Source organism: Podarcis vaucheri (genome assembly GCF_965113315.1).
Source record: "Podarcis vaucheri genome assembly, chromosome: 6".
NCBI lineage: Eukaryota > Metazoa > Chordata > Lepidosauria > Squamata > Lacertidae > Podarcis > Podarcis vaucheri.
The window spans coordinates 53,442,159-53,463,043 of record NC_138764.1 but is presented as its reverse complement, the minus strand read 5'-3'; the positions used below and the strand labels follow the sequence as shown (position 1 = coordinate 53,463,043).

The 20,885-nt window shown below is 42.9% G+C and overlaps 1 protein-coding gene across 3 annotated transcripts in view; it reads right to left on the bottom strand.

The window, feature by feature from the left end:
* MKNK1 (MAPK interacting serine/threonine kinase 1) overlaps positions 1-20,885 on the bottom strand; it is a 43,277-nt gene that overhangs the window by 20,667 nt on the left and 1,725 nt on the right. The window contains exons 1-4 of one of the 3 annotated variants that reach the window (XM_082226776.1): positions 16,522-16,557; positions 6,977-7,073; positions 2,000-2,098; positions 701-798 (exon numbers count right to left, since the gene is read on the bottom strand). In XM_082226776.1, coding sequence (XP_082082902.1) covers positions 701-798; positions 2,000-2,096 — 195 coding nt within the window. In that variant the 5' untranslated portion in view covers positions 2,097-2,098; positions 6,977-7,073; positions 16,522-16,557. Of the gene's footprint in view, positions 1-700; positions 799-1,999; positions 2,099-6,976; positions 7,074-16,521; positions 16,646-20,885 lie in introns of those variants that run through there. The other 2 variants (XM_082226777.1, XM_082226775.1) reach the window with 2 other exon arrangements.

Genomic DNA, 20,885 nt, shown 5'->3' with positions numbered 1-20,885 from the left:
CATGAAAGCTTATACCAGAACAAACTTAGTTGGTCTATAAGGTACTACTGGTTTTCCCATTAGTGATGTATGGAAGTGAGAGCTGGACCATAAAGAAGGATGATCGCCAAAGAATTGATGCTTTTGAATTATGGTGCTGGGGGAGACTCTTGAGAGTCCCATGGACTGCAAGAAAACCAAACCTATCCATTCTTAAGGAAATCAGCCCTGAGCGCTCACTAGAAGGACAGATCCTGAAGCTGAGGCTCCAATACTTTGGCCACCTCATGAGAAGAGAAGACTCCCTGGAAAAGACCCTGATGTTGGGAAAGATGGAGGGCACAAGGAGAAGGGGACGACAGATGACGAGATGGTTGGACAGTGTTCTCGAAGATACCAGCATGAGTTTGACCAAACTGCGGGAGGCAGTGGAAGACAGGAGTGCCTGGCGTGCTCTGGACCATGGGGTCACGAAGAGTTAGACACGACTAACCGACTAAACAACAACAACAACAAGGTACTACTGGACAATTTTATTTTATTTTTTATTTTTATTTTGACTGTGTCAGACCAACACAGCTACCTACCTGAATCTAAATTCCATGTTAGCAATATCAATGATTTATGACAGAATACATTAGCACAGCAACATCTGTGAAGAACATTTTCAGGCAGCGAAGACCTTTAATGAATGAAAATAATATTGGAGTACTTTACTTACCTTAACTGCATATTCTTTCCCATTCTGCAAGCTAACTGCTCCCTGAACCTTGGCATATGATCCTTCACCAAGTAACTCTGCAGTGAGTTTGTACAGATCTGCCAAAGAATTCCAGTATGCAGAAATCATTATTAGAAAACATTTTTATGAACTGCACGTATAAACAACTGAGCTAATCACTACCCCGATAATAAAACAAGAACAGGTGATCCCTTGGTAATTAACTGAGTTGAAACAGCAGCTTTAGTTTTATTATCAATCTGTTCTCAGTTAGACAAAAGCAAAGGAGTGAAGTTGAGACCTTCTTACCATAAAAAATATTAGACTATGCCCAGGAAGGCTGTGATCCTATGTTTCTGTCTTATAAAACAAACAGAATAAAATATGAGATAGAGATAAGATAACTTAACTAATATAAGCCAAGATATTTCAAGATTGCTTTGAAATGGGGAGCAGGGTGTCTCCAGAGGAAATCTGAATCATTAGAGTAGTTTTGTGATAACATCTTACAGTATCTACAGTGAGAACATCCTGCACCAAGGAAATAACTCAATAAATGAAGGTATTTAACAGATGGGTCACAAGCTAGAGAAGGGTTGGCAAACTAAGGCCTGTGGGCCGGATGCGGCCCAATCGCCTTCTCAATCCGGCCCATGGACGGTCCAGGAATCAGCGTGTTTTTACATGAGTAGAATGTGTCCTTTTATTTAAAATGCATCTCTGGGTTATTTGTGGGGCACAGGAATTCATTCATTTCTTTCTTCAAAATATAGTCTAGCCCCCAACAAGGTCTGAGGGATGGTGGACCGGCCCACGGCTGAAAAAGGTTGCTGACCCCTGATCTAGAGTGCCCATTAAGCCTCAATGAATTCAACATGCTCAGTGCAGCCTAATTTAATGCACATTTATATAGAAATAAGCCCTAAAGAACTCAAGGGAGCATACCCTCATACACATGTTCATAGAACTGCAGGCTCAAGTGATAACTTTTCCTTCCCCCCCCAAATTGTTTTGAAATAATCCTATGACAGCAGAAGAAAGACTACTCCCCATGAAATGAAACTATACAATCCCATATAATTTCAACACTTTGCTGCCTTTCAAAGAAAGCAAAGCACTAAGAGGGAAGCCACACAACAAAACCACAAAGGCATAATGCAGCCCCCACAAAAGGGGCTACAGAAATGCAATGGCTCAAAAAGAATTTTTGCCATGAAGCAAAGAGCAACCCTGAAGCAACTGCTTAACTACTGTGAATGATCAGGAGGAAACAAAAGGAATGCAGAACATGGGACCGACCTTCAAACCTTCCAGGGACATGGTCTGTAGCTCTGGTTCTTTTTTTCTTTTTTCTTTTCCCATTGTCTGATATGGGAACAGGCTGGCTAATGACCATCTCTACGTAGCAGAAGAAAGTTAGAGTTAACATATGTATACGTAGAGGGAGATATTATGTCATTGTGCTCTTAAAGATTCCAGTGTTCAGATTTTGTTTTTAATCATTCTGTGTTTGAGTCTTTAAAACCCAGCAATTTTTGTTTACACTAAAGGAACAATGCTGTTTTCCAAATCATAAAAAGAAAAGAAAAGCTAAGAAGTAGTTATAGAGAATCTATTCTGAAAAGCAGCACTGCCTTTTTCTACTATGGCAATTAGTTTATGTACCAAGCTGGCTCAGCAGAACCACCAATGCTGTTTTAAGAGTGCCCAGTTGCAGGATCTCCAAATCGCAGGTTACTGGTCTGTTCTTAATAGGAACAGTATTATTTCTTCACCATTTCAGTTTTTAAAACTAAAGTAGAACCATCTTTGTTATGCTTGAAACAAAACAGTAAGGGTGGAGAGAAGAATGTTAAAGGGTATTAACAAGGCAAGGAGGCAGCAGAATTCAGGCCAAATCTACTAACAAGAAACCACTATACTAGGCCATAACACACCTTACTGTAGTGCTCTGGCCATTTTTTGACTTAAACACCTTGGGCTGAATCCAGAGTTCATGTGAGCAGAACCAATCACTGTGAATTGGGTTCAGAAATGTCTAAGTGGTTGGAACAGAACTGGTGGTACAGAATCTGTTCGTCTTGTTCCTGGCAACAGTGAGGCAACCACATTCTGCACTAATTGAAGCCTCCAAACAGTTTTCCAACAGCCCCATATAAAGTGCATTGCAATTATTCAACCTTGAGGTTCCAGAGCATAGATAACTGCAGCCAAGTTATCCCTGTCCAGATAGGGTCATAGATGGGTAACCAGCGTGAGCTGATGGAAGGCACCCCATGCCACCAAGGCCACCTGTGCCTCAAGAGACAGCAATGGAGTTATTAGTATGAACGCCTATATTTGACCAAGTGTACTTTGGGGGCAATTTGTTCCTGCAAAGATTTAAGAGAACTGCAAAGATTTCCCCTTTATATCCTATGAACCGTAACAAATAAATAATATTTCCAATATATATTTAAGTATTATCTTCCATCACCCTCACAAATACTAGCAGACTATTTCATCTTCATTTATTTGTAGAAAAACAAAGTAATTAAGCATTATTTGTATGTTTCCAAACAACAAATGCTCAAGGGAAATGCACCATCATGTATGGGCAGAATGAAGAGAGACTAGAAGCTAGAGTGTCAGTCTGACTTCTCTACTGCTTTTGCTAAGACTTCCAAATAAATCCATTCTACAGGGCTGCAATATTATCCTTTTTTAAAAAAAAATGCAGGTTTTTTTATCCCTACTAACAGCCTCTGAATCTGTACTTACAATGCTACTATGTTGTAGAAACCATGCTAGCGTCTAAAGGTTTCTATTTGCAGAAGGGGAGAGTACTTTCCTGGAATGAACCAAACTATGTAAATAAAATTAATAGAATCACAGAATTGTAGAGTTGGAAGGGATCGTGAGGATCTTGTAATCCAACCCCCTGCAATGCAGAAATCTCAACCAGATCATGACAGACAGCCAACCTCTGCTTTGAAGCCTCCAAGGAAGGAGAGTCCACCACTGCTCATGGGAGTCTGTTCCACTGTCGAATGGCTCTTAATGTCAGAAAGTTCTTCCTGACGTTTTGCCAGAACCTCCTTTCTTGCAACTTGAATCCATTGGTTCGGGTCCTAGCCTCCAGGCCAGGAGAAAACAAGCTTGCTCCATCCTTCATGTCACAGCCCTTTAGATATTTCAGGGTGGCTATCGTATCTCCGCTCAGTCTCCTCTTTACCAGGTTAAACATACCCAGTTCCCTCAACTGTTAATGGATGAATTGTCATCCATCAACTCAACAGAAAACATATCATGGTTCATTTTTTTGTTATTGTTTTATCCTTATGTCAACAGTAGCAAATTAAGACCTTATCCAAGCCAGGAAAAAATAACTTAAGGTTTCCTGCGCAACAGTACAAATAATTGATTTGTTTTGTCTATTTTACACTGGGTCAGCCAGCATATGCTACCCATTGGCTGGCTAACTTCTCAAGCCAGACTTCTATCAGTTTCTTCCATGTCTGACACACCAGAGGTTAAAGAGTTTTCTTTCACACCAGAAAATAACTGGGCTTGTTGATATCTCCAACTTGTGTTCAGGCAGGCATACAAGAGGTGTTAGTTTGGCAGGTTATTCAGCCTGAGGTATGCAATCAGAAATGCATGACATATCCTTGCATGACCTCAGGCTTTCTAAGGATACTTTCTTTGCAAGAATGAAACACACATTGCTCGTTTTAATGTCATTTTGTATATGTGCATGTGCATACAAATGACCTCTGAAAGTTCTCTTAGCCAATCTACAGTTCACTGTTTTATAAAGGGTGTAGTCTGCTGCAGCAAAAACAAAGAGCCCTATGACACCTTAAAAACAAACACTCATTACGCTCTAGAACAGCTTTCTTCATGCTGGTGCCTTTCCTATGTAAGGCCTATAAGTCCCATCATTCATGTCCATTGGCCAGGCTCCCTGGAACTGATGGGAGTTGTAGTCCAAAACACCTGGAAGACACCTGCTTGGGGAAGACTGGTTTAAAGTCCACTTTAGTAAAACAGTTACATTTAAAAGCGATCCCACTCATCTACTTTAAATGAGCAAATCTTCCAATGCCCAAGATTGTCAAGAGTGTCTCACAGCAAATCACTTTCTTAATCAACCTTGAGAAGAGTTTATATTTGTAAGACATGCTAACATCTTGTGGACATGCACAAAAACTCAGCCTTGGCATTAATAAACAGCATCCTGGGGTAAGCAATACTGCTTGGCTATCTTAAATATATTGTACAAAAGGAAGGTATGGAAATGATGGTTCATCAGTTAACTGCAGCAAGGATAACAGTTTGCCAAATTGGAAAAAATACTAATTGTCCCTCTTTAGATGTCTGGTTAACAAAGCTTTAGGACTTCACATGCATGGGAAAGCTGACAAACTTAATTAGAGGTACACAGGGCAGACAATTTGGAAATGTAATTATAAAGAAGCCGAGGCTTTTCGTTCAATATGAGAATAATATAGTGCAGGACTCATCAAATCCATCTACTTTGCTAGGGAAAGTTAAACAATTTAAATAATTAAGGATTATAAATTTCAACACTAATAAAATTGAGTGATGATCACTGTTGCTTATTTATTAGTCTGTTTTATAATACTGACATCTATTAGATGTATCAAATTTATGTGCAGAAAAGAAGATGCAGTGGAAATGCTCTATACCAGATCATTGGCTGCATTGGAAGGTGTTGGTGATTTTTCTGTTTGTAAAGCATATAAATATATATTTTAAAAGAAAAAGAGAGAAATGATGCAAGTTCAGCTTTGCGAAATGACTAATTATGAGACATTGGCTCAGTCTAAACAACTTCTGTGATACAAATGCAGAGATAGGGGAGGGCTGTAGTTTATCTGCTTTTTATGTTTTCAAACTAGATTTATTGATTAATTAATGACATTTGGATTTTCAGTTTGAACAGTTGTTTGGGGTAACGTTCAACTAAATGTGTTTTAATACAACTACAAGCTTTGTTTGGTCACCTCGAACAAATCATGAGAACTTTGGAGTAGAAAAGAGAAGAGACTTGTAATTTTGGAAACATCAGAATGAAGAGACTTTGAAGTCCTGCTAGCCTCTGGCAGCCAAATTTGACAAACTTCAAGAAGATTTCTCCCTTCTAGTTTTTATTGAAAGCAAGCAGATTTCTGTCCATTCATGGTACAACAACCATGGGTTCCAGTGCCACTAGCGACAGTGTGCACCGAAATCAACATTGATGTGCCTTCTAAATCTGGGCCTTCCACTTATCAGCAATGGGTCTCAGGCCTTCATTTTTGAAACAGTATTTAGCTCTGGTATATAATCTGACAAGAAAACAAATATTAAAGGCAGCATTTCTCAATGATGAATAGCAGATGTATTCAAGTATTAAAATGATGTATTTGCAGGAAAGTGTTCTATTTATTTAAGAATGTCAAAATGTTTAGCAATATTTATATTTAATTAACTGGCTAAAGAAAGCTATGAGCAATCTAGACTGCACTGTCCAATAAGATACCAATATTTAGGGAGTAAAACAAAGGATTGGAAAACTGTAAACTTCAAATTCAGTGAAGAAGTTCAAAGTCCCCCATGATATTCTTGCAGAAAAACTGGTAAAATGTGGGTTGGATGAGGTAACTGTTAGGTGGATTTCTAGCTGGCTGACTGAATGAACCCAAGGAGTGCTCATTAATGGTTCCTCGTCTTCCTGGAAATAGGTGACGGGTGGGCTGCTGCTGGGTTCTTTCCTGGGCCCACAGTTTTTCAAATTTTTTTATAAACAACCTGGATGAAGGAATTGAGTTACCAGAAAGGAGAACTAAACATCAGGAAGAGATTTCCAACAGCAAGAGCTGTCTGGCAGTGGAACAGACTCCCTCAGGAGGTGGTGGACTCTCCTTCCTTGGAGGTTTTTAAGCAGAGGTTGGGTGGCCATCTGTCATGGATGCTTTAGTTGAGATTCCTGCATTGCAGGGGGTTGGACTAGATGACCCTTGGGGTACCTTCCAACTCTACAATTCTAATATTCTATGAATTATTGCTTAACTGCTAATGCTCAGTTAAGTAGGTCAGCAGTATATACATAGCTAGCCTATATTTATCCATATAGATAAGCAAGGCTACAATGGTCAGAGCAAAGGGTATCTTGCCACCCACCTGCTCGGTAGGCAACCATGGATAATTTTGTCCTTTTGAGTATTCTAAGGACAAGTGTACCCCAGGGATAAATAGAAGCACAGCAGTTTAATATTCAAAGCAAGATACCTGGTTTATGCTGGATTGGTTTCGCTGAAAAGATGGTTGGTGTAGCCTGGCAACACGTTTCACCCACAAGCGAGCTCAGTGAAGGTTGGCTTTGTGACTGAAAGTAACAAAACCCTATTTAGTTTTTGCAGGTTAGCGCCTAGAAAATACCCACTATGCACTATACAGTACAGGGAGATATAACAAAAGGCAAACCCTCAGCAACAGAGGTTACCCATTTGCACATACAAAAGAAAGCTTATCCCTTATTTGCAGCTGCAGAATTAATACATGCATATACACGCTAAGCAAACTCAGAAGACAGAATTAACACTTCTCTCTTGATGCCCAATCATTTGCATTTGTGCATATTCCTTACTCCTTCCCTTTGTTTTCCCCATTGTGTATCTTAAGCCAAATTCCTAGGAGAGATGTACAGTACCTGTTTTTCCACATGAAACTCTGCATGGCACTATAAATAAAATAAATAGGGCAACTGGAGACATTTACTACCTCCTAGTCCTAGTTCTTATCCAGCTTCTTAATAAACTAGTTCACCAGAGGCACATTTGCCAAAGTTGCATGTTTCCAGGAGGGCAAACTGAACTCAGGGAAGGTTCATTAATTGGGAACACTAACTCCTAGCAGTCCATTAAAGAGACTCTTCATTTGGTGAAGATTATATAAGGGCAAGGGGTGGATAATGTTTATGGGGGTAGCACTCAGGGTTTCCCAAGGACAGAAAGTAAATGATGCCATTTGATCTTGACTGAGCAGACTTTATGTTCTGAGAAGTAAACCTTTCCACTCTCTCTCTGTTTCTCAATTCCCTAAAGAAGAGTACTTCTCATGAACAACTGTGCACTGCAACTACAATTCTCAAGCAAGCTGCAGGTTCCTGCAGACAAAAAAAACTCATACTTCCCCACACACATGTAGTTCACAGCAGATTGCAGAACTAGATGCATGCCACGCAGTCTTGCACGCCCACAGAATTTAGTTTTCATCAAAAGAGCAATCTTTCTGTTGGTAGGGTTCTGAAGTCTGTTTGCAGTGCTCGGTAACATCCAAGAGCTGCTGACTATGTTTTCTAGTAGTCAGATGCCCATTCCCAAATCAAGAAGGATAATGCATTATGTGAAATAGTAAGAATGGAAGAATTGTGCCAAATATCGCAAATTACACACACTTGCTTAATTTATATATGCTGATTTTGATTTTGTAGAACTTGAGATCTCTTGGTGCAGGGAGTAAAGGTAAAGGTAAAGGGACCCCTGACCATTAGGTGCAGTCGTGGCTGACTCTGGAGTTGTGGCACTCATCTCGCTTTATTGGCCAAGGAGCCGGCGTACAGCTTCCGGGTCATGTGGCCAGCATGACTAAGCCACTTCTGGCGAACCAGAGCAGCACACGGAAACACCGTTTACCTTCCTGCCGAAGCGGTACCTATTTATCTACTTGCACTTTGACGTGCTTTCGAACTGCTAGGTGGGCAGGAGCTGGGACTGGGCAACGGGAGCTCACCCCGTGGCGGGGATTCGAACCACCGACCTTCTGATTGGAAAGTCCTAGGCTCCCTGGTGCAGGGAGTACACTCAGGCAAAAGGGATCTCTGGGCAGACTAAGTGGTGACTCTGCTGTCTCCGCAAAACACAGAGAAACACAAAGCAATCATTCTAAAGCCGAGCCCTGGATAAGTCAAGATTTATGGAACAAACAAAGGGCTTTTTCAAGCACTCTTCTGCACGTTTTAAAAAAGCACAATTGTTCTCAGCATGTATGGTAATGCACAATCAATACTACTAGAAAAAGAGAACCACTTGTACTTTTGCCTGTAAGAATCTCACAGCTTAGCAGGTTCTGCCCCATTTTGTAAGTTAATTTCCTCTTGTCTCCTGAGCACAGGTCCAGAGGAACCATCACCAGCACACTTGGAACTGAGTTCTGCTCCTCACCGATCCCAATCTACACTGCCCCACCTATTTATTAAACAGACTTTTAAAAGGTGCCTGCCTTCAAAGAGCACAGTCCTTTGGATGGCTTTTCAAACTGCGTTCTTGCACTGGTGCTATGAGTTTGGTTAGTTTCTTAACAGACAGTATATTTGCAATGCAGTTTCAATGAACCTGGGATCTTCTGCATGCCAAGAATGTTCTTTGCTACTGAGCTATGGATGATGACTCCAAGCATTGTGTCATTAGGAGCAGCAAAAGATGAAAACACAGCTCAAGATAGACAGACTAGACTATTCATGTTTATAAAGAGAATAATGTCATTGAGAACTGGACACCATATTCCCCCCAGTCTCAAATTTCTGATGGGAGAGTGCACACACAGCAAAGATGAGTGATACTATAGGTCAAATGCAACAACTTTCTTAAACAGATTTAAAAAGTTATTTTCCTCCCCTACATTTAGTGTATATAGCATGTGAATCAACATTTTACAATTCCCCAAGCGAGAACAGTTATTTCAGACATTAAAGGATCTATGAATAAGCTTCCCAAACTCATTTCAGAAATTTGGGGTTTGTCTCCTTACCTAATATAAAGATGGAATTTTTCCAGCGAAAGTATGTTTTAATAATATACATTTGTAGGCATCTCTTTTTGCAAGAGAACCCACAAATTATTTAGCAGTGTGACATTAAATTTGTTATACAGTGGTACCTCGGGTTAAGTACTTAATTCGTTCCGGAGGTCCGTACTTAACCTGAAACTGTTCTTAACCTGAAGCACCACTTTAGCTAATGGGGCCTCCTGCTGCCGCCGCGCCACCGGAGCACGATTTCTGTTCTCATCCTGCAGCAAAGTTCTTAACCTGAAGCACTATTTCTGGGTTAGCGGAGTCTGTAACCTGAAGCATATGTAACCTGAAGCGTATGTAACCCGAGGTACCACTGTATCTTGTTATATATACGTCACATTCTCTTCCTCCTCATCTACCCTCCAAGCAACCATTCACTCATACATGTATCATATTTAATCACTACAATCCCTAATTGAAGATTTACTCACCAGCATGAACCATTTTTCTTTGCATACATTGTCCCGAAAACCAAAATGACTAATTCCCAGGGAAGTTTAGTCCAAGAATGACAGCCTGAATTTGCCATGTAGTCAACAAAAAGAAGCTCCTAGCCTGCCTCTCACACCACATATACCTTTGAGGTCCAGGAAAAGAGAGTGACAGAGTCTACAACTGTAAAACCTCACACTGCCTGGAGATTTGTGTTCAACGTAAGTAATGAGCTATTTAGTTTATAAACCTCATTTTAGATTTACTATATATCCTCCCAGTAAGGGTGGAGTACAAACTGACAACATGCTCCTAGAAATAAACAGAAATAAAGCAAAAAATAAATAATCAAGAAAAATGCAGCATGTCAGGAGGAACAAAGTAGACCAATACAACAAAATTCGCAAAAACAAGCTGGGTTATTTGTGTATTCTTAGTACTAAAACAAATGCAATGTAAGAAGCCTCAAAGAGATAACAGTGAAAGTGAATGAATATATTTCTTTCTCTAGAGAGAGCCTAGAACTGTGACTGGGCTGAGTCACCAACTATTATTTAATAGAAGCAGTCTACCTGTTTAATGCATTTGCTTCCATACAGTCTTAGCTAATAAATATATATATATAACTTGTAATCTGTGCTTATTATTTTATAATTATTGACAGCTTTGTCTGTTGAGAATTAAGAGTGAAGCTTTTATAAAAGTTACATTGGGCAAGATCCAATGTTGTGCAAATGGATTTTTCCCCTCCTCCTCCCAGAAGACTCCCAAGAGCTCTCCAAATATCCTGTGAAGGGTTCGGAAGAAAATGACTCTGAAAGGTCCACTCTTTGAAACTAAGGACCAAACAGAAGGCCTGCAAGGATTTGCTTCCTCCCTTCCTTCATCTCTCTCTCTCTCTCTCAGGAATAAGCAAGGAGGGAGGAAATAAAAATGATAGGTTGGGGGCAGGGTAAAAAAGTGCTCTACACTAACCAATAAAATCTCCCTAACTTCTGAGAAGAAAAAAAACTTGTCTTCCCTGAAACTCTATTGGACTCCTCCTGCGATTCTGTGAGTCACTCTCTCACTCAGCTGGTAAGGGGCAAGTTCACCTTTTCTAAGCTGCTCACGGTGTTGCATACAATGCAAAATGGAACCAGTACTTCCAGTACTTGCATCTAAAGTGCAGCCACTGATTATCTACGCCTCTTCTTGGAAAAGCTGCCTCTGCAATCAGGCTCAGAGTTACCCTGCTGCAAGGCATTTTGGTCAACGTATTTGACTGTCTGGCAATCTGAAAAGCGTTTTGTGGATTATTCCCCAATTACCAAACCTATGGAAGAGATAAGTAGATTGGATATTGGGACACAAATCCCATCCACACAATTAAAACAATATTATACCCCTTTAAACCGTCAAGGCTTCCCCCAATGACTCCTCAGAACTGAAGCTTTTATCGGGTGCTGTGAGGTGTTAGGAAGCCCCATTTCCCCTCACAGGCCTACAATTCCCAGCATTTCCCAGAAAGAGAGATTGACCGTTAAATCACTCTAGGAACAAGTTTGGTGAGGGAAATAGGGAACTCCCAGCACCCTTAACAAACTACAGTTCCCAGGATCCTTTAGGGGAAGCTATGACTGCTCATGATACTGCTTTAAATGTATGGTGCTGATGGAGACACAGTGTAGCACTAAGATGGTATAAGTTTCAAGAGTCTAGAATTGAGAATTGTAGCTAATAACAAGATAAATATGACTCAGCAATGTACTGTAGTGCCACTGCAAAGAAAGGCAATGCCATGTTGGATTGCAATGATACGGTACTATGTATGACGCTGGAATTTATTTTGCATTGGCAAGGCAACGGCAAGAGGAGTACATTCAGTTCTGGTCAACATGCTTAAAGATATGAAGCAGCTGGATGTAAGAATAACAAACATGAAAAATTAAGACGTGCAGAGAAATACCAAAAGAGCTGAGAATGGAGAAAATACAACTAAGAGTCTTCAGAAGCGTTTTTGCCTTGAAAAGCGTGGGAATTGTTTTTATTAGTTAAAACAGATGACAAGAAAGAATGTGCTCACACTGCAACCAAAGATTTAGGCAGGGTATTAGGAACAACTTTCTAAATGTAGGAATGCTGGAGCACAGCAACAGGCTGCATTATTTATGCTGCAATCCAAACTCCTTTTGCACTGGGCTAGAGGGCAGGGAAAGAGGGTTTGGATTGGGTGACTGTTCCCCACTCTGTCCACCAAACAGGCGGATGGAAGGACCACTATCAGAATACCCCACTGGTGCTGGCCTGCAAGAACCCTCAAACCAGGACATTCTGGGAGCAGGGAGGGAAAAGAGCTGAGCCAGGATCTTCTGGCTCTGAACTCAGTTCCACTGCAGTCACTCTGTGGTGATTTGCCTGCTGCCACTGCCTTGGACGCGGGTGGCGCTGTGGGTAAAACCTCAGCGCCTAGGACTTGCTGATCGCATGGTCGGCGGTTCGAATCCCCGCAGTGGGGTGCGCTCCCATCGTTCGGTCCCAGAACCTGCCAACCTAGCAGTTCAAAAGCACCCCCTGGGTGCAAGTAGATAAATAGGGACCGCTTACCAGCGGGAAGGTAAACGGCGTTCCGTGTGCTGCGCTGGCTCGCCAGATGCAGCTTGTCACGCTGGCCACATGATCCGGAAGTGTCTGCGGACAGCGCTGGCTCCCGGCCTATAGAGTGAGATGAGTGCACAACCCTAGAGTCTGTCAAGACTGGCCCGTTCGGGCAGGGGTACCTTTACCTTTACCTTTACCTTACTGCCTTTTGGCAGCAAGAGCAATGGGGCTGCAAATGCAGAACTGCCTTCCTTGCTGCCTATCCAGGGTTTGGACTGTCTTGCCAGTTATTAATTATATTTATAGGCTGCCTTTTAGCCATTGCATCTGCCTGGTGGAATCTAGAATAAAAAGATTTTTAAAAAGAATTCTTAGTGGATTTTCCAACATGGGTGGTTTTTAAAGCATGTTACAGTGGTACCTAGGGTTAAGTACTTAATTCATTCCGGAGGTCCGTTCTTAACCTGAAACTGTTCTTAACCTGAAGCACCACTTTAGCTAATGGGGCCTCCCGCTGCTGCCGCAGCACCAGAGCACGATTTCTGTTCTCATCCTGAAGCAAAGTTCTTAACCCAAGGTACTATTTCTGGGTTAGCAGAGTCTGTAACCTGAAGCGTATGTAACCTGAAGCGTATGTAACCCGAGGTACCACTGTATAGACAGATTCAGTACTGAGAATAGAAGCACTGAACAATGGCTCACTAAGGAGGTAGTCCATCCCTGCAGATGTCAACTTGAAGCCCTTTGGGGGGGAAAGACAGGTTTGGTTAGGAACCCAGTTTCTAAACCTCCGCAATATGTTAGGTTTCTTCCAACTTTGTAGACCTCATTTCTAGCAAGATGAAATAGTCAACGACATGTTTAAGACAAAACCTCCTCCTAAAGCCATATCATAGCTATTTTTAAATATACAGTATATACATTATAGGACATGAATGTATCAAGAAATCTAGACTCCCTTTGCGTGGAAGTGCAGGATACACATTTAATTAATTAATTAACAGCTCATGAACATGAAGACTTAATCAGAGGCTCTTCACATTTTACCTCAGCAGAACAAGGGAAGATCTTCCATTCCAAAATATTATTTTGATTCATCATGTGTGGAAAGACCGAAAGCAGCAAAATTATCCCTGACATGCAAAACAGGCATAATATTGCTGAGATTCTCAGAGTTCTGTACGCCATCTCTTTATGTGACAATCACAGGACTTGCAAGTCGATCCACAAGCCATTTTAAAGTAACACTTGCCACCTACCTGATTTAAATGTCCAAGCTACAAAGGGGAATAACCTCTCATGAGAGACACTGACAGGATCTCATCAGAACCCACTCAAGACTGACTTAAAATATTAGATGGGTTGCATCATAAGATCAGAAATAACTGGTTTGTTGTTACAGAGCAAACAGAGGTAGCCAAATTTATACAAGATAAGGTCGTATACTTCAATCATTAAGATGTCCACAGCATATGTTTCACTCCCAGCACTTTATCATTATACTACCTTTGAGTCCCCATTAACCCTCTAAACACATTAAAATCCCAGGCCTAAAAAAAGAAAATCCAGTCCTGGGGTAAGAGAAGTCTTCTACACAATCCTTCTGAAATTAATTAGGACTGTTTTAACACAAGCTTTTTTTAAAAAAACAACAACTATGCTTTAAGGTTCTTCCTTATTTATTTACTGAATTTATATGTCCCACCCTTCCTCCCCAAAGGAGTCCAAGGCAGCAAATAGATACACAATTTAAAAACAAAAACAAATACTTTGCCCTTCAATACCAATAATCCTGTGCATGTTCACTCTGAAGTAAGTCCCACTATGTTCAATGGAGCTTAGTACTTGAAAAGGCATTGCCCCCAAATAAGGGTTCGAGTATGCACCCTAGAATATAAGAATATCCCACGATATCTGTCAACATTAGTTGGCCATGTAGCCAGTGCTGGATTTACATATAAGCTAAACAAGCTATAGCTTAGGGCCCCACTCTCTTGGGGGGCCCCAAAAATTGAAAGAAAAAAACACCTGGATGTACATTTCCAAAATATAAGATAAAAAACAAATAAAATAAAACCTACATACAGCAACAGTGTTATGTGTTGTGTAGGCTCCTATGATGTAAGTAATGGGCCCCGCCCATATCACTGGTTTGCTCATTTCTATATCAATTACTTTGATAAAATACATATTTTGTTATGTGCAAATGGCTTTAGGTACCTATTGGGTCCATAAATTACCATATAGCATATAATCAACACAAAAAACAGTGGCAATTTTGTTGACAAAGGACAGCTGGACACATAAAGGGCCCCATTACCTTCAGTAGCTTAGGGCTTCTTCAAACCTAAATCCGGCCCTGTGTGTAGTGCAGAACAAATGCACAACTACAAGGAGCTATGCCATTTCCAGGACCATATACAGAACTATCTCCAAGAACATCTACTGTAGTTTCATTGACAAGAAAAGGAGGGCCTTGACTACATCAATTGATGAGTTATTTTCAGCCAATGGACGAGATGTTATTGCATGTCAGGCATTTTTTTTCTGTTTAAGAAATCCCCAGAGGGCCTGGTATTAATAGTACTACTAGTAGTAATAAATACATGCATACAAAGTATAAAACAGCATTTGAATGTAAACATAGGAATGCACAGCATCCCCACTATTCAGAAGGTAAAAAAAATTATAACCCCAGCAAAGGCACTGAATGATTGTGTAAAGAAACTGTGTGAATTGGAAAGTTAATCTCCACAGGACTATTTTCTCAAAGAACAAAACAAAACCCCAAGATCTGTTGAATCCAATTTTCATAGAGTCTCCGTTCAGAGGAATGAGCAGGTGAACTCCTATGAGAGCAGGATGGAAAAGATGTGGCTCTCCAGATGTTGTTGGACTCCACCAGCTTTGTAAATGGTACGGGGTGATGGGAATTATAGTCCAACATTTGGAGTACTGCAGGTTCCCTATCACTGTCCTAAGGAGAGGACACATCTACAGCTGCTAGCTGTAGCAATATACAAGGAAGGCCAACGCTTTCACATTTTCCTGGCAGGATTTCAGAAGCAACAGATTGCAGAACTAGAGGGACCATGATGTAACCCAGTGAGGCAATTCTTACATTCTAAACTTTGAGGGCAAAGGAACCATGACTTAGTGCTCCCAATACCTGTGTGCAGGGTGCTTCAGCTCTCTAGCATGGCTAGTGCTCCTAGGCTGCAACAACCCTAGGCTGCAAAAAAAGCTTACATACAACTCTTGACAAATTCCTGTACTCCCAGAAGAGCACTACAAAGCAGACTCTGCGGGCTAGAAAAGACCTCAAATAGTCTTATTTTCTCAGCTCAATGTGTTAGTCCACTAAATAAATACTCTTTTATCTCCTTGTACCTTATCTAGTATTATTCTGCTTAGCGCAGGCACAGTAACAGCCGCCTACAAAACCAAACCTCAAATCTCATTGTGAGTTTGACAAGTTGGAAATGACTTGTCTTTCTGATGCCTCGAGTTCGAAAGACCTTCCAGCTGCTGCATTAACTTACAACTCATATAGGGAAGTCATACAGTCTACCACTCCAAAAGGAAACTGGGGACGTGCAGAGTGCACTAACCACAAAACCAACATGGTGAGGAAGAGGAGGGGAAAGGAGCACCTCTATTCTATCCAATTACTCCTCCTATTTGTCGTGCCACTTTACGCATCTCCTCATCAGGGAGGACTCCTCCCCTCCCACTTTCCCCATTCCTGGAAGAAAGAAAGAAAGAAAAGAAAACAATTCTCTGCTCTATGGACGGTCCCTATCCCTGCGCCCACCCTGTTTCCCACGCTCATCCCCGGGGAGGTCCAGAAAGTACTTTCTGACAGAGCTCAGGTGAAATCCCCAAGACACAGGAGCATCACTGCAGAACGCCTCTGAGCATGTGAAGAGTTCCTTTCCTCCAGCAATAACGAGCGGCTCTTAACTCACCCATCCCTTCGGGCTCCGAAGAAGCTGGGAGGCCCCCCGAGGGACAGGGCTTCCCCCCAGCAGCCTTCCCTCCGCCGGCGCCGGCCGCTCCTCGAAAGCGAGCGCTTCCCCGCTCCGCCCGCCTCCGCGCTTGCCACGCCGCGGCCCTCTCCCGCCCCGTCGGACAGGGCTCCCGCTTAGCCACGGGGAGGAAGGGCGAGCGAGGGAGCGCGGAGAAGCTCGCCCAAGGGTTAAAGACTTTAAAAGGCCGGGCCAGCGCATGCCCAAGGAATGCTCTGCCGGTCGCGGGAGGAAACGGCGCACGCGCGCAAGGACAGGCCGGGAAGGCCGGGTGGGGAGAAGCCTGTGCACATGCGCAAAACATTCCGAAACGGGCTGGCTCCCTCTTTTATTGTGTTGGGTTCTCTCTCTCTCGATTCCGGATGGCAGACGCAATAGGAAGGCTGCGTTGCGTTGAGAGAGCAGACGAGCTCTCCATGGCAGCGGGGATTCCAGAAACGCTGCTTCGGCCGTTGGTTCCTCATAGTCCAAAAGATGTTACACATGAACACTGATCACACGCACCCAAATTTGGATCCCCGCTTGCTGGTCAAGCTCTGGCCTGTGAAGTCATGGGAGATCTAAAAATTAGTTCAAAGGCTATGCTTAATTGTCATGACAAAAACCATACCCGTGCAGAAGTATCCAGAAACCGCCTAAATCAGGGACTTGGGCATCTAGGGTGTGGCTAAGAAGGCCAGTGCAAATGGTCTAGGAATTGTCTCTTGAGCAAGCCATGAGCTTAATTAAGGTAAACCCATTGCAAAGAGTAACGGAACAGAGCAAGGCAAAAGTTGGGACCATGAGGTATTGCATTGCATTACAGGCCAGAGTTGAACTCTGTGACCCTTGTGGTACCTTCCAACTCTACAGTTCTGTTATGTACTAAGCTTGGTTTCTAGAATAATAGGCAAGTAGGATCCTAAAATGCAACAACGGATTGGCTTGCAGGAAAAGACCAATCAGGCTCCAGGAGGAAGTTAATCAGCCTATTAGGCTGGTAGGGTTGTAGAATGCAACAACTGATTGGCCTGCAGGAAAAGACCAATCAGGCTCCAGGAGGGAAGCAGAGCCAGCCAATCAGACGGGACTCATTCTGTAAATAATGTATATAAAAGCCTGAGGTTTGGGAGGCAATTCAATCACTGTTTTCCAAGCTGCTATAAAGAGCATGAAAGCACTACAGGACTCGGAGTATATGTCAAGTTCTATGATCCTACCTTTGAAAATGTGATTATCTTAGATGTGAAATGACATCCATTCTAGTTATGAGTCAAGACCACAAACTTTTACACCCACAACCTCACCCTTGAAAATTTATCATACCATGCTCATGCTACTTCCCCCCCCAAAAAAAGCAATATGTGCTATATGTATGCCCCTCAGCAACGTTTAGTTTTCATATTGCTGACAGCTTGCATTTTGAAAATTTCTTCACCTCTTCTCTTCTTGATTCACTTAATCAAGGTTGATGCATTGCATAACACATTGATTTCTTAGAGATTTGCAAGCCAGGAAGAAGAAAAAAATCAGCAAGGGGCTCCAGGATTTCAGCTGCCTACCCAGTGGCGTAGCGTGGGGGGTGCCAGGGGTGCCAGCCGCACCGGGCGCAACATCTGGGGGGGCGCGCTCGCTGCCTCCGGAGTCGCCGAAGAGCCTCGGGCGCAGGCTGTAGCGGAGCCGCATGTCTCGTGGAACCGACGAGCTGTGCGCGCGTCCGGGCTGAAGGCTCCCGGCAGGCAGCGGCTCTCAGCGCTCGCCGCGGAGGACGCGCCAGGCAGCCCCTCCTCACAGCCCCGCCTCCGCCGGTGCTGCTGCAGCTGCTGGGCCGTTGCATTTTCCTTGCCTCTCTGCCCCCCTCCTCCTCCGGGCAAGCGGCGTCGTTTGGGCGGCAGCGCCAGCGGCAACTCGCAGGTTAGGGGGGCGCAAATTACTTGCCTTGCCCCGGGTTAGGGGGCGCAAATTACTTGTGTTGCCCCGGGTGCTGACAACTCACGCTACGCCGCTGTGCCTACCAGCCTATCATGCAAATGGAAGTTTTCACTATTGGTTTTTGTCCTCAGGAAATTTTGTCTTCAACCAAGTCTCCATATAAGCAATTTTTGTTTTCCAGTGGGCAAGACTAACAACTAGCAGAGTGGGATGTAATGTAATGTAACACTTTGTGCTACTGCAACTTGGGGGGGGGGGGCGGTCAGGATGCTAACAGGTTAAGCCTTGATCTGAATAAACAGTTAAATATACACTGCAAGTTTTTGTTATTGGAAGGACTTTTCTTGGGTGGATATGTTATTGTACTTTCTTTCAAAGCGAGACTCTGATCATAGCTGTCAACTTACAGATTTGAAAATAAGGGACCAGCAGCCAAAATAAGGGATTTTAGTCAACCAGTTAAAAGGGACCAGATAATTTTGGAGAGCAGCGCCGGTTTTTAGCCCTTTGTTTCCAGAGGTTGCTGCTCAAGACACCAGCCAATGAAACACTGCAATTAAATAACTACAAGCAGCAACCACTTTTCACGCAAAATGAAGTCCAAGCTACGAAGATGCTGCTGCAGTTCTTTATCTTTTCTCTCGTGCTCCATCTGCAGCTCTCAATTCCATCAGGTGGGGCGGGAGGAGGGTGGGGAATAGCGCCCGAAGTAAACCCACAGATCAGACCATCTATGCTAGTCTACCACTACAAATCTATGGGAGAAGCGCCTGTGGTCCTTCCCTTGTAGCCCTTGGAACACCTGCCCGTGCCTCCGCCGCCTCCTCTTCCTCCTCTCTCTGAACTACTTTCTCTATGGTTGCCCTCACTCTCCTCTCAAGACTCCTCATCAATTCATAGACCATGCCAGGCTGCCCATCTCATTCGGGTCCTTCAGCGGCACAGCCACAGTATGGCCTAGCGGGAGCGGTGGTGACGAGCAGAGGAGAGGCCCCAGGCAGAGACGCCCAGTTCGGCAGCCGCGAGGAGGATGGTGGCAGAAGGGCCCGAGGCTCCCACCAGTCCCGGCGGGGAGGGGTTCTCGGGGGCCAAGGCTGGTTAGAGGAGGCCGGACGGGGGTGGGCCGGGCAGCCAAGCAACACAGTTGGAGCCTCCCTCCTCCCTGGCCGGCAGGGAGGGAGGGAGAGGGGCTGCTTCCTTTGAAACCCGGGAAATTTAAGAGACATCCATCAATAAGGGACAGCAGCGGGACATGGCGCTGGGATAAGGGACTGTCCCTCCAAATAAGGGATGCTTGACAGCTATGACTCTGATGCTACAGTTTGTCATGCTTTACTCAAGGATAGTTGAAATGTTCTTGACTTCCAGCAGGAGAGACCTTGAGGCAAACTGTTAACATCCCCTCCTTCCCTACCTCTACCCCTAAGTGCCAGTCGACTGACTTTTACCTTGATGCCTAGAGGGAAACCTGTGTGCATCTAAATGCTGTCCAAGAAAAGGCAACAAATCAGTACATCAAAATATGAGCGTAGCCAGGTGGGGACAGGGGGCAGCTGCCCCCCCATTAAGGAAATAAATAAAAATACCCTTTTTTAGGTTCTGTCCCCGTCCCCGACATAAATCCTGGCTATGCCCATGACGCAGTTGCATCTATTTTGTTTCTGACCACAATTAAGTAATAGTGATAGCAGACTAACCCAGCCAAGTGCTTGAGTGGAGTTAAGCAATCAAGGCTAGGAGGTTGTACCAAGAAAAAGCCCATGGTATATTAAACCTCACAGGACCTCTTGTTTGTTTGGGATTTAACAGTGTTATTTATTACTGTAGAAGACTGTGATTCTCTCCTGATTTGAAGCCAGCTTACCTAGTGCTAGGCTTCATTCTGGATCATGTGAGGAAGCAAAATGGATATCCTGGCACCAAAAATTCTGAATCATTTTTATTGATTTTTCCATTTTTTTACCAAATCAGCCACATTAAAACAAATTTAATACAAATTTCCCAAAAAGTGTTTTCCCATGTTCCATTCTTGATATGTCCGAAGGTTCTTCTTGTTGCTGCCCTAGTTATTTCTAATTCACATTCCATCCCTTACAATTAACCTTATATTACAATAGTGTTTTTTTAAAAAAAACATATTATCCTTAACCACCAGCTATCCACTTGCCAATTCCTGCATGTACAATATTCAACATTTACAATATCTACAAGTGAGGTTAGTCAACTAATTATCATTAATTATCCGTTTGGAAATTATCATTTCTAAAATAATTTCTTTTCCTTCATTCTGCTTGTATGAAAGCCTAATAGTTCACATTCACTAGATGTTTCCCTCTTTTTAATAGTACGGTCCACACCAAAGATTCCAAATTTGAATCCTGCATTTCATCTTG